The 13,131-nt window shown below is 49.5% G+C and overlaps 1 protein-coding gene across 1 annotated transcript in view; it reads left to right on the top strand.

Moving 5' to 3' along the window:
* The window catches only part of LOC144166960 (phosphatidylcholine translocator ABCB4-like), a 220,723-nt gene that overhangs the window by 51,134 nt on the left and 156,458 nt on the right, over nt 1–13,131 (top strand). Inside the window, exons 8-9 of the mRNA XM_077696394.1 lie at nt 5,439–5,642; nt 6,733–6,906. Coding sequence (XP_077552520.1) covers nt 5,439–5,642; nt 6,733–6,906 — 378 coding nt within the window. The remainder of the gene's footprint in view (nt 1–5,438; nt 5,643–6,732; nt 6,907–13,131) is intronic.

Genomic DNA, 13,131 nt, shown 5'->3' with positions numbered 1-13,131 from the left:
AAGTGCATCGACCCGAGGCCAAAATAAAACTACATTCCGGACAAACAAAAAAAGTCTCTCATCTTGCGTAGTAAGGTTTTAGGTGAACCATGTGAACAAATTCGGCGTGCGTGCCTCGTCACGATGCTCCGGAATCACCACCAGGGATCCCCTCGTAAGTTGGCCAACACGTTGTAGAATGCGGTAGTGTCCACAATACCGTCGCAGAAGCTTCTCAGTCCACGTCACCGGATGGGACTCCAAACCCACACACTGTCCCCTGGGGGGTACTCGGCGTCTCGGCGTCGGAGGTTATTGCGCCCGCCATCCACAAGCTGCTGGCCCGTTGTGCGAACTCGAGCGAGCTAGCGGGCATCCTCCGCACGCTGAAGGTGTCTTTGGACGTCCGTGTTGAGGTTGTCGTATTCTACGTGCGGAAGCATGACGTCAAGGATCGTAGTCGGCCGTCTTCAACAGACAAGCTCGAACGGTGTCATCTGTGCAGTTTCCTTGATAGCTGTGTTGTATACGCAAACGTGACATACGGAAGGACTTCGTCCCAAGTCTTATGTTCAACGTCGACGTACATAGACAGCATAACCGCCATCGTATTCTTCAGACGTTCCATTAGTCCGTTCATTTTTTTTTTTTTGGGGGGTGGTACACCGTCGTTCTTCGGTGATCGGTGTTGCTACCCGCCGCGGTGGCTCAGTGGCTAAGGCGTTGCGCTGCTGAGCACAAGGTCGCGGGTTCGATTCCCGGCCGCGGCGGCCGCTTTTCTGATGGAGGCGAAAAGCGAAAACGCCCGTGTGTTCGAGATTTCGGCGCACGATAAAGATCCCCAGGTGGTCAAAATTAATCCGGAGCCCTCCACTACGGCGCGCCTCATCGCCTGCGTTGCGTCGGCGCGTTAAACCCCACAATCAATCAATCGGTGTTGCTGTAGCGTAAGATTGCTTGCATAAGCTCAGAAGTAAACGCCGTTCCGCGATCCGTGATTAAGATTTCAGTGGCTCCATTTCGTAGCGCAACTTGGTTTAGGAGGAACTTCGCGACTTCTTTCGGAAGAGAGGCGGTGTCGGCGCAGCGCGTCATATCGGCTTTTGCTACGACAGTCCACTTGTTCTCGGATCGTGACGTAGGGAACGGGCACAGAAGGTCCATTCCAATCTGTTGGAAGGGTCTTGTCTGCGCCGTTTTACAGCAAAGCTTTCTACCTCTACCCCCCAAGGGTTCTTTCGCGACCGTTGGTGTCACCAGAAAACTCACGCGAACAAATAAAAGAATTCACTGGCACCGCCAGGAATCGAACCTGGCATTACTGGTATAACAAAGCGGGAGCTCGTTGTCTTACCGATTTAGCTACGAGACCACGCAGAAACGAGGAAGAAAGGAGGTGCACTCACCAAGAACGCCGACGTGTTTACCCCCTGCATTTTCGGTGAATACAACGTGATAGCTTCACGCGACATCTCGCGCTGCTCTGCGCTCCACCCACGACACGTTTAGCGGACCTGTACGCGGATTGCGCATAAGCTAGGAGTTAAAAAAATTAATGGAAGCTCACGCCAACGCATGGAATCTCTCTTCTAGTACGCCAATGTGCTAAAGCCTGTGGCCTCCACTGTTCACGTAAAAAATCACAGCTCCTTGTCGTCCGCCTTCGCGCCAAGCGACACACCAAGGAACACATTAGAATACCCTTTGATGGCCATGCCATCACTCGAAGCCCCGGTATCAAGATCCTGGGCCTATATCTCCAGGCAAACACCAAGCGTGGCGCATCCTTGCAGCGCCTCAAACACAGCATCAATCAAATCATGCACATGATCAAGCGAGTTGCAACCAAGAAGCGAGGCCTCAAGGAATCCGACACATTTCGATTAAATTCAAGCTTTTGTCCTCTCGAGAATCACTTACGTCAACCCCTGTCTTATTCTCGGCGAGGAGGACATAAAGATGCTTTATATAATGATTAGAAAGGCGATTCAGCAGGCCCTTCGTCTTCTCATGAGTGCGTCCACAGAGAGGCTGCTTAGCACGGGGCTCCACAATGCAGTGGAAGCGCTGGTAGAAGGCCGTCTTTCTAATCAGAAGTTACGACTGAGCATAACTGGTCGCCGCATCCTTAACTAGATTGGCCGGGCAGCACAAAATGTCACTCCGCTTGATGTACTCCTGGAATTTTGGCGAAAAGAACTATAGATGCTTAGAAATATGAGCCCCTCACACGACGAGGGTCGCCGACAAACACGGGCTCAAGCGCTCAACACCACCCTCGGTGGGGATCATGCAATAATCTACACAGACGCCTCAAAGCATCGAGGGCAGCTGTACGGCATCATCGTGGCGAACTCCAGAACTAACCTCCTTCACCTTACCCTGACCTTTGCACAGAACAACAAACTACCCTACGGCTCACAGCTCCTTCCCACAACCGATGCGTCTTCACTTAATGCACCGGAATCGCTACAACGCTGAATGTAAATTTTGCTTTGAAGTAGAAACCCTCCGCTACATAATCGGGGTGTGCAACTTTAGCCGTCAGAACCCTCCGCTCTTTCCGTAAACTACCTAACAAGAGCAATGGCAGATGCTGCTGTCCAGCCCCTCTCTGCCTACCCAACATCATCTGGTGGAACTGCATATGGGCTCCAGTGAAGAAGGAATAACTCTCCTGGGCAGCGCTCTAGGCCATTCAGAAATCCGAATAGAAGTATTTTCTCCTCCTCCTAATCCTCCACTTCCTTCGTATCTGCAGCCGATCTCATCGCCTCCGTCCCCGGCGGCAGCGACGGAGAAGTTAGATCTTCTAACAACTGGTTTGAGCTTCCTTTTATTTCATAAAAAAAATTTCTACTCATGCCCTTCACTAATACATCTCAACAAACCACCGTTAATGCATCGTGCATTGATTTAACCTTACCAAAAACATCTCTTTGAAGTAATAAAGGGTGTGGTTAAGGGCATTTCACTTCTCTCTGGTTTCCGTAATGTAGGGCGACGTGAGTGAATTTAAGTGTAGTCGCACGGGTAATCGTTTTGGGTGCCGGTTACAGCTTTGCTTTCCAACCACATTCGCAGGGTGAATTGGCGCGATTTTGTTTTCGTCTCTGGCAGTCACGGCAACTCCGGACGTAGTGGGTGACATCGGATGTAAAGCGGGGCCAGTAGAACTTCACCTTGATATTTCCAGTAGTGCGAGACGGGTCGTCGTTGCAGGCTTCCAAAATTTCGTCAAAGAGATCTACGGAAATGACAGGAAGACAAGTCGTTCTCGTTTCGGGGGTGAAATTCTTCACTAGGATGGAGTTTTTCAGGCTGAATTCTGGTAAGTTGCTTTTGAAAGCCCTACGTACGGCGACGTTGCGTCCTTCCAGGTAGTCGATCATGACGCGTAAGTCGGGGTCGGCACGCTGCTGGGCCTAGGTCGCTCTTCGTCACGACTCCGAAGAACGCGCTGTCTTCATCGGGTCTTGTGGTGGCGGGTCGACTGAGGCGCGGACAGGCAGTCGGCGTCGGAGGTTTCCTCTCGGATTTATAGACGATTGTAACTGCTAACTCTTGCAGGCGCAAGCTCCACCTCCCAAGATCGCCTGAAGAGTCCTTCAAATTGGCGAGCCAACAAAGCCTATGGTGGTCTGTCACAACTTTGAATGGTCTAGCATACACGCATGGGCGAAATTTTGAAATGGCCCATATCAAAGTCCGCTGACGAAGCAGCAGTCAAGAAAGTGACGTGCGAACGCGAGTGTCGGCGAATCGAATGCCGCGGCGTCTCATCTGCTGGTATTTATCTTTCGGCGCGGGTGTTTGTCGAACTGTCGATTACATTGAGAACACTGTAGTACATAAAAGGCGACTATTGTAGACTGGCGTTAGGGCAAAACATTTATTCCTATCAAACAATATAATCCGTGCGGCATAAGAAAGAAAGAATGTTACATTCGCTTCACTCGGGGAACAGATAACACAGCCCAGTGCAGCTGGGCAATAAAAGCAAAAACATAAATGCACAAATCCATTGCATTGTTCGCGGCAGTATTAATATCACGCTCTCATCAGCCCACGTGTGTTGGCTTTACAATCCGAAGGTGCCAAAAAGGTTGTTGCCTCATATGTTTGCAGACTCCAAGACTGTAAAAAGGGCATTTTCTTGTTCTGGTCTTCAGGTAGCACTAACAAAGTCATGCCATCAAAGGATTCAATAAGGTTAGGATGCTCAGGTGTCCAGGTTGCTTGCGGCTGGGTTTCCCTTATTCGTTGTGACAGCGGTTGCCGAGTCCCTGTTACAGAAGAAGAACGGTAACACACCCCAAAGCACAGACAGCATGCCGGGCAAGAAACCTGTGTTGATCCTTGTGTCTATTGAGTGGCCCACAACCTGAAAAATTTGGATAGCAGGCGCAGAATGCCAGTTGTTTTTTCTGCCCCACACAACTTTGCTAGCCTGTGCCCCAAGATCCTCAAAGGAATGGACGAAACACCAATTTACCTGAGGCATACGAGGCATACGACGCCATACGTGAGGTGCGAAACCGGGATGGTGTACATGATCCCGCGCACGTGCGGGAGGATTGGCATCGGTCAAAGCGGCCGCTGTCTAAACATGGTCACATTCCTATGGGACTTGCCAGTTCATGTCCCACTGGTTTGAAGAGGATTGTGTACCAATTCTAGAAGGTTTGCAAATACATCGATATGTTCCTAATGGAGCAGTTTGGTTCCTTCAGAAATATACCACTTCGTTTTATAAATAAAAAAAACCTTCACAGAGCGGCTGGTTTCTCCGTTTTTTTGTTTTTTTGTTTTTTCGAATTATCGGCGGCGGTGGGTTCACGGCCGGCGCAGGCTGCCCCAGCAGCGGTCGTCGGTGCTCTCGTCAGGAAGCGTGCCAGAAGACAGGTCGCAGCGGCTGCTACGTATGGGGCCCGGCAGTGCTAAGCCAGCGCGCGACTGACCTTCGAAGCCCGGGATGCTTGCAGAATGCCCATGAATGGCACGTGCCCCGGTCTGGTCAAAACGTCCACCGGGCGGGTGTCGCATGATATTTTCCCGGGGCTCAGTAGGTACCGATGTGCCAGGATTGGTCGCTCCAGCACGATCACAAACACACCCCTATCGAACCTGTTATGTACTTGCACGTAAGCAAAAACACGTGTGCAAGGTAATGTCGACTTCTGCAAACGATGATGCTGTAGCGGGCAAAAACTGAGGGCACTTGGGAAACCATCATAGGTGCTATAGGCTTCGCGAGCGGCAACAATCCACCCGTCTATTTCTGGAACACCAAATATTTACAGAATATCACGTGCTCTGGCTCGCGGTTAGGATAATGTGTAGGTTCTGGGGAACAACAGAAGAGGTTCTCACTATTCAATCAACTGGTGTTATAGCGTTATAAATCCGCGAAGACGATGACCGGTGGGCTTAGTTGGAGGCGGTCAATCTCCCCGCAGATTTTGATTGACCAGCGGGACCTCCGATCGTACAACCTGGGCTGGTTGCGCTGCCAAATGGGCGTGGTGAGCCAGCGACCGGTGCTCTTCGACGCCACGGTCGCCGACAACATTCGCCTGGGCCTCGCCTCCGCCACGCAGTTCGACATCGAGCAGGCAGCCATCGCAGCCAACGCGCACCACTTCGTCCTCAAGCTGCCTAAGGTACTGCATGCCCAGCCTTGCATACACAAATGGCTAAGGGAAGGAGATAACGACGTCGGGTTGCGTTTCTGAACCCTCCAATTCAGCTATACAGACCAAAAAATTATACAGCTTTCTTACGGGGCGTCGACTTTGACAACGTCGGTCTCGTACTGGACTCTAGCTCAAAACGCCCTCCCTCCCAGCCCAAGGCGTTTGGTCTAACCGCTCGACTATAGCCAGAATAGCCTCATAGTGCCAAAACAATTTAAATCAAAATACTTTAAATAAGACAGAATTCTTACACAACCAGTCGAAGTCCATCTGGCAGACCAAGTTTTGGAATGAGAAAAAATACGAATCCACATGAAATGGAGCCACATGGCAACAGAGGAAATCTATACATGTACCGTTATGTTGCGATTGTTGCCAGGATTCACAACAGCGAGTAACTAGTTGCCGGGTGCGCGCGAGCGTAGCAACTGTATACGTTATGCGTGGCTGCAAGACCACTTGGAAAATGACGGAGCTAACTATATTTGAGCACGAACCTCGATCGAAGATACATGAAAACGGCAGTGGTAGCTACAGCGGATACTCGAAGTACCTATTGTAGTGCAGCTGTAGCGAGCGAAACTAAAAGTTGTGGAACTTTAGAACCTGTTCCCTATTCAGACGAAATAAAGAATAAAAAATGGCGGGCAAAATACATAAAACTTCAAAAAAGATGCACTCTCCACAATCAAACGCAAAATATCCCTCTGCGCTCTGCTACCTAAGATAACGGTGCAGAGCGCCCCTGGTCGCGCGCGAAATTATGATAGCCGACACCGCTTCTACACGCGAGGTAACGGCCACTCTTTTGATATGGGTATTAAAACCATCCGCTTTCTCCTGCTCAGAATAAAGTTTAAGGCGTACAGCACTGCTGTAGGGGTAGGACACTTGTTTCTAATGGGCTCGTTCCCACCGGCTCCTTTATGCGCAACACAGCACGGTTTCCTTCTGTGGCGCTACACTGAAGCTGAACTGGTGAAGTGCACACGCTCGTGCGTGTTCGCCAGAAGGCCTTTCGTTGCGGGCGAGTAACGATCACCATGCGCCATTGCAGAAGTACGACACCTTGGTGGGCCCCCACGGTCACCCGCTCAGCAAAAGCCAGACGCAGCGGCTGGGCGTCGCGCGTGCCCTGGTGCGCAACCCGCGCTTCTTCCTGTTCGACGACGAACCGGAGGCCAGCCAAGACGCCGAAACCGACATGGCGCTGCAGGTCGCCCTGGACAAGGTGCGCAACTTTTCCACCCGGCACCAGCAGCAGTGCTTACCTTTGCTACTGCTTACGAGTCAAGTCCTTTGCCGTCTCGAGTTTACTCACAAGAACCCTGTGTTCGCCGCCGTAAAGTTGCGCTGCAGCTCACTCGGCATTTTCACCAGCGTCCTCTCTTCGTTCACATGGGTGGCGCAAGGGGCGTGTTTGCATGTGCTAGAATACATCCTACTTTAGCTCTTATACTTCCATGCCCTTCCATCCCCTTTAAGCGATTGTATCATTATATTATGGGATCATGGCATTCTACATTTCTAAAGCGAGAAAAACAACTCCATGTTTTCACCAGATGCGGGAGCTATAGCAAGAAGACCCAACCGGTTCGTTTAGATTCATCGAATTACCCTCTCAGTCCTGTCAAATACAACTTTACCACTTTTCACTTGCATGTTGAGGGCGCGGATCGGTGCCAGCTAAATTTAGAGTGCGAAATGGGTGGGTTCCTGCCCTTAGCTTACAGAAATAGAGCGTTTCATTCTGTGGACACCATTCCAGTGCTGGAAAGAATAAAAATTACGAAATAAAGGTGTGCGTAACACTTTTGGAGGACATATACAAGAGATGCAGAAGCAATGTAATCCTTCCAAAAACAGTGAGAACTTCCCGATGAGAAAGGCAGTGTGGCCGAAATTGCTTACAATCTGCCTAGAGGGAATGTTCAGGAAAGTTGAATAGCACAACTCAGAAATACGAGGGAGCGGGGACACTTGAGGTGTGCAGATGACATTACTTTGTTCGGTTAATCGGAACTGCAAGAAATTCTCAAGGAAATGCGCTAAGCTCTCTAGTAGGGTGCATGTGATAAAATAAAAAATAATGGCAAACAGACGCAAACGCCCACTTGTGGCGTGCAGAATGAGATACTTAAAGAGGTGGATGAACATGCCTATCGTGGACAAGTTGTTAGGGCTCATCTCAACAGCAAAAATAAATGCAGGAAGACCAAGGGAGGTTTCTCTCCATCCCTGCTCAGGGAGGTTTACAACTATCGTGCGTTCGCCCGGTGGTGTCTTTTGCGGCAGAAAAACGTGGGTCAGCCCAGCGATCGATGGAAAGAAGGGAGCAGTGCCACAAAGCGAGCATGCCGTATAGGAGTGCAAGAAATAACAGCTAAAATAATTCTGAGAAGTGTTAGAAACAGGGGGGGGGGGGGTGCAGAGGACCTGCAGGGTAATAGAGTGGCTTCCCCTTTGATCCGTAGATAGCGCTTGAATCGGGACGACAGAAGAGGAGACACACACGACGGCGCCGTCGTGTGTGTCTTCTCTTCTGTCTTCCTGTTTCAGGCACTACTTACGATGCATCAACACCAACTAGCCCAACTGTCAATTTTACTGATTCCTAGATGTTGCCTCTCCTACAGATGCTGCTGATTCACTGCGTGCCGCGTTTAGGTTTTCCTTTGTCCTGTCCACACTGACCTCTTTCTGCTCGTTCAATGGCGATAATTTGTTTTTAAGAGTTATTTTAAACTCCGGCAATCTGCCCCTGACTGATTGTATGGGGGGTTTTTTACTCTTCTTGAGTTTCGTTCTTTCTCTTCTAAGAATCAGCCTTAGCTTGCATCTAACCATCCTGTGATCGCTGCTCCGAATCTTAGCACCTCTAAGTCTTGCACAATACTCGGGTTGTCACTCAGAATGAAGTCAATTTCGTTTTTGGTTGTACCATCGGGACTTTTCGATGTCAGTTTCCTATTCGTTCGTTTGTAGAAGAATACGTTTGTTACCTCAGCTTATTTCTCTCAGCAAATCCCTCCAGTGTACCTTCTCGAATGCTGCGGTTATCTATTCTGAAGTTTCCCACTGGCCTTTCTCCCATTTGTTTCTTACCGACCTTTGCGTTAAAGTTTGCCATCACACTCGTAGCCCCCTGATGGAGATCACGTTGCGGAGGTGCTTCGCCAACAAGCCAACGCCTTCAAAGCTTGCATGCAAACCGTCACCAGCGAAAACCCTCGGTGCCGGTAGTTCTTAGAATGCGTGATCGATGTATTGCCTTCCGGTGACACAGGCGGCGGACATCGCGCACAAAATTAGAAGCATCGCGGTAGAAGAATGCAACAAACCACCCACCTCCCCCCGTCGTCGCCGGTTGAGGGTACGGGTAAGAGCAGGTTCGGCAGTATTCTTCTCAACGCCAGGTCGACGGAGGCGAACCTTCACGACCACCCTGCTCAACTTCTGCAGGAATGACGACGATCCACTTGCTGCTGTATTCCCACTTCCGACTTGGAGCACCAGTGTCTCCACGGTTGGGGGCGGGTATTCCAGGGTGGCGGGAAAGCCTTCGATCTTTATGCCTGCGTATGACATGCATCCCGCAGCGCCTCTCTCGCGTGGTTGGTAGTTTCCCTGAACATGGCGGACGGGCCAGTACCCCGCAGTGGCGCGACCAATGGTGTGCTTTGGAAAGCAAAATGTCAGCCGTGTGGGGTTTGCAACGATTCATTGAAAAGAATGCGATTAATTTTGGAACGGGGCAGAAGGTACTTTGAGGCATTACATAAAACACCTTCGTGGTTAACCTAGTCATTACAAATTGGTCCAACAGTTTGGAAAGTGGGAACTTTCTTCGTCAGGGACAATCTTACAGTGCATACAAAACTGTCATGCACACTTTGCATGGGAGGCATTTGTTTTCTCCTCTCCCTTGTCAAGGAAACGCCTCGAGGAATATAAACCAGAGAAAGTAACAAAGCCGGTAACCATACGGCAGTTGCAGCGCATGGACAGGGACAGGGTAAAAGAGTGATGAGAAAAAACAGGAATAGGGGGAACCAAGAAGACAAAAAGGAATTAAGTATGAGGGCAGGAATAAGAAAACAGGGCAAGGGTGAGGAATGGGAAGCGGGAACAAAGCTTTGTATCGGCTAGCTGCGGCGGAGATGAAGAAGAAACCGACCAGGAAAATAGGAACAACGCATGTGCACAGACGGGGAAGGCCGACGTGGCGGTTTGACGAAGGGAGGACTCTTGTCCCGGCACTTCTACGTGGATGAATGGATGACAGACCGTTAAGAGGAGAGGCATTGCTTTTATAATGAAACCGGGGATAATTCTGCGTTGTGAGCCCTTTCTGCAACCGCGTCATATCGATGGAGCAGGCTTTCACGGCAGTCAGCGGCAAGCCGCAAAGCCGCCGGACGACTGAAAAGACAGGGATAGGGAGGAAGCACCAGGGGCAGACTAGAAGCCTGGCCCATTTTTAAATAAAGGGAACATGCCTAAGCCACCCATGTGTCACCGTATCCGTAAAGTAAATTGAGATGTTAAGCAATGCGCGCCGTGAATTGTTTTTCGTAGTCTTTTGTTTGCGTACATTGACGGAGTATGTGCAGGTCTGATCGTGCGCAATGTCACTGAAGGTATAAACATGTTATTTTATGAATGAAAAATCAGTTGTTAGTCTGCGCTGGTATTCCCCCTCTTAGTGCATACGAAGTTACCATAACAATTTTCATTCGGGGACGCCGTTCACAAGCCGCTAGTCACATCGTCTATAAATGATAAAGCACAAAACAAACAAATTAACATTACGCGCAAGCGTTTATCAGTACGCGAGGAGCACTTGCGCCATAGCCCTCGCAGTCGTCACGTTAGGCCGCAAATGTGCCATCGGGAAGAAAGGAATGCTACACAGGCGTAGCTATGCGGTGCTTGGGTGACCATTGCAGCACCGCTGCAGGAAGCGAGAAAATCGGGGTGCCTACGAGTAGAACAGGACGCGCATGCGGCCAGCGCCGGTCTCGACAACAGGCGCCGGGCCTCCATAGCGCGCATCGGTGGCTTTTGCCACGCGCTTGCGTGGTCTGCAAAATTAAGTCCCCGACTGTACCTCTCGTGTTAGTATCGTCGGCCACACCACCGCTTTGCGCTTTATCCTCGGTTACAACTTAAGAACGGCACCGAAGCTGCCGCTGTGCCTCATCACCGCAGCCGGATGTCACTCCGCGCAGCACAAGTAGCGCGTTACTGGGAATAATTTGAACATGGCACGAGCCGTTTTTGTATCTTTTTGGACCTAATATGCTTATAAACTACTGCAGCGACGGCAAACAAACTACGTGAGAAAATGCAGACGCTATCACGCATTCGTGGCAGTCTCCTTTCAAAACGCGCGCGCCCGTTGACATCCGGGTCCGTCGCTTAAGCGGAGTGATACCGTACATGAGCTGGTGCCGTTCTTAATTTGTTCCCGAGTATAGTTTTCTTCGTTTTCGCTTTGGACAAATGCCCTCACCACATTATCCTTGGCCACGATTTCTTGTGTAAACATGCCGCGCTCATCGATTTTTAAGCGGGACTCTACATCTCGAGTTGCCTGCGAATACGTTCGCCTGCCGTGTCAAGCAGCGACCTATGTTCCTCTCGCTACTTGTGCGACGGTTCCTCATGGAGGCTACCTTGCCGCTTCCATCGTAGACATTCTCTTGACGCGTGGTGTTGCCCTCCCGCACACCGTTGTTACAATAAGGCACAAAAGCGTTAGCTTGCCTGTCATCAACTTTGTCTATCACACTCAAGTCCTTCCTCAAGCAATTATAATCGATTCCGGCTCCACATTCACACAGAAGGAGACGCAGGTCCCATTCAGGACATTTAAGAAAAAATCACAAATCAAAATGCAGCAAAGCAACTGAAAACGCTGTAACTACAAACGTTGAATTAAGACAATGAAAATAACATTAAAACCCAGAAATAAAACGGTACTGGCAAAGTATCCGTAGAAATGCAGCAGTGGGAGAATAGTTAACAGTATTAAAATAAAATAAAATGGCCTTAGTACCTCAGTGACACGGACTGGAAAGCGAGCTCTTATTTAGGACACATTAAAAACATTTACAAATCAATTTTGCGAAATGAAATCTGGGACTAAAACAATTCAGCTTGGATTACTATCAACGCATTAAAAGATGCCATCAACGCCAAGATAAAAAGACACTGACACAGAAACACTGCAACAGATATCTGTTGGTGGGAACCGCAGGCAACCTCAGGAAACCGCATGAAACATTGTCACTTGGTTTTTTAGTGGGGTGGTTCTCAACTGCTGATGTGCTAGTAAAATTAACGAAGGTATCACTGGTATTAAAAACAAACACGTTCGAGCTGACTGCTTCATAATGCTGGTGGTAGCCTTCAGAACTGCACGGACCAGGGCACTGGACTTGTGCCGAAGTGACGTCCCCGGAAGTAAGAAGGTGCCCTTCGCTTCGCCTTTGAAGCGTATTACACACTGAACAGCCAAAGCACAGACAGCAGCGATGGGAACCCATCCCCGATGTCCAAGGCTGTGAGGAAAAGTGTCTCGATTGCGACCGCCACACCTGCTGACGCTTCGGGGCTCTCTCTCTCAAACAAATTTTCGGCCAAGTAGCGTCTTCCCCTTGTTCCCGCATAGGCAGAAAGAGGGGGACAGCAAATATTATTTCTACAATGAAAAAAAAACATTGACGAGGTTGAACAACGTTAAATGAAGTTTAGTGGGTGATGGCTTGGTTTTTGCGCCGACCCCACGCAGTGAAATGCTTTGTTGGGCGTGTTGGTTCCCGGCTTCAAAAAATTAAAGCGAGTGCAAAGGACGAAGACACAGAAATACAGTAGCGCTCGTCCCGTCTACTGTGTTTCTGTGTCCTCGTCCTTGGCGCTCCTTTTAATTTTTTGAAGCACGCAGTGAGCCCGTATTGGAATGCAGTACTGCTTGGCGTGGTCACCAGTCTAGATGAGAATGTGCGGTGACTTTGGATGCAGTCACCCCCCTTGTGCCAGTTGGCCAATGTCATATCAGATAGCGCATCCTACAGCTCTGTCTTCCTACGCACTGCGCGCCAAACCCATTAGTGCTTTTATGTTTACGTGTCTGTAGCTTTCATTGTTTACCCCGCTATGGTTCCCGGTATAAAATCATTGCACAAAATTTAAGTGCAGATAACTCTTCGTGTAAGGTTATAGTCCCTGATTAATTTGAATTGAATTTTGTCGTCCTCAGCCAACTTCAAACGTACGGCCCATTATTATACGTTCACAAGTTCAGTGTACAAAATTTGCTATTGGGTCACATAGCTACTGTTTTCTTCATTCACGAGTACGCTTCGTTGCGTACACGCTGCAGAGCGCAAAATTTGACGAGAACCAATAGGCTCGTTATTGAACGATCAGAACGCTCGTACATTAAAGGGGT

Source organism: Haemaphysalis longicornis, unplaced genomic scaffold (assembly GCF_048455015.1).
Source record: "Haemaphysalis longicornis isolate Haplotype H1 unplaced genomic scaffold, Haemaphysalis longicornis Haplotype H1 scaffold_2, whole genome shotgun sequence".
Classification (NCBI taxonomy): Eukaryota; Metazoa; Arthropoda; class Arachnida; order Ixodida; family Ixodidae; genus Haemaphysalis; species Haemaphysalis longicornis.
This window is presented reverse-complemented; position numbering and strand designations above follow the sequence as displayed.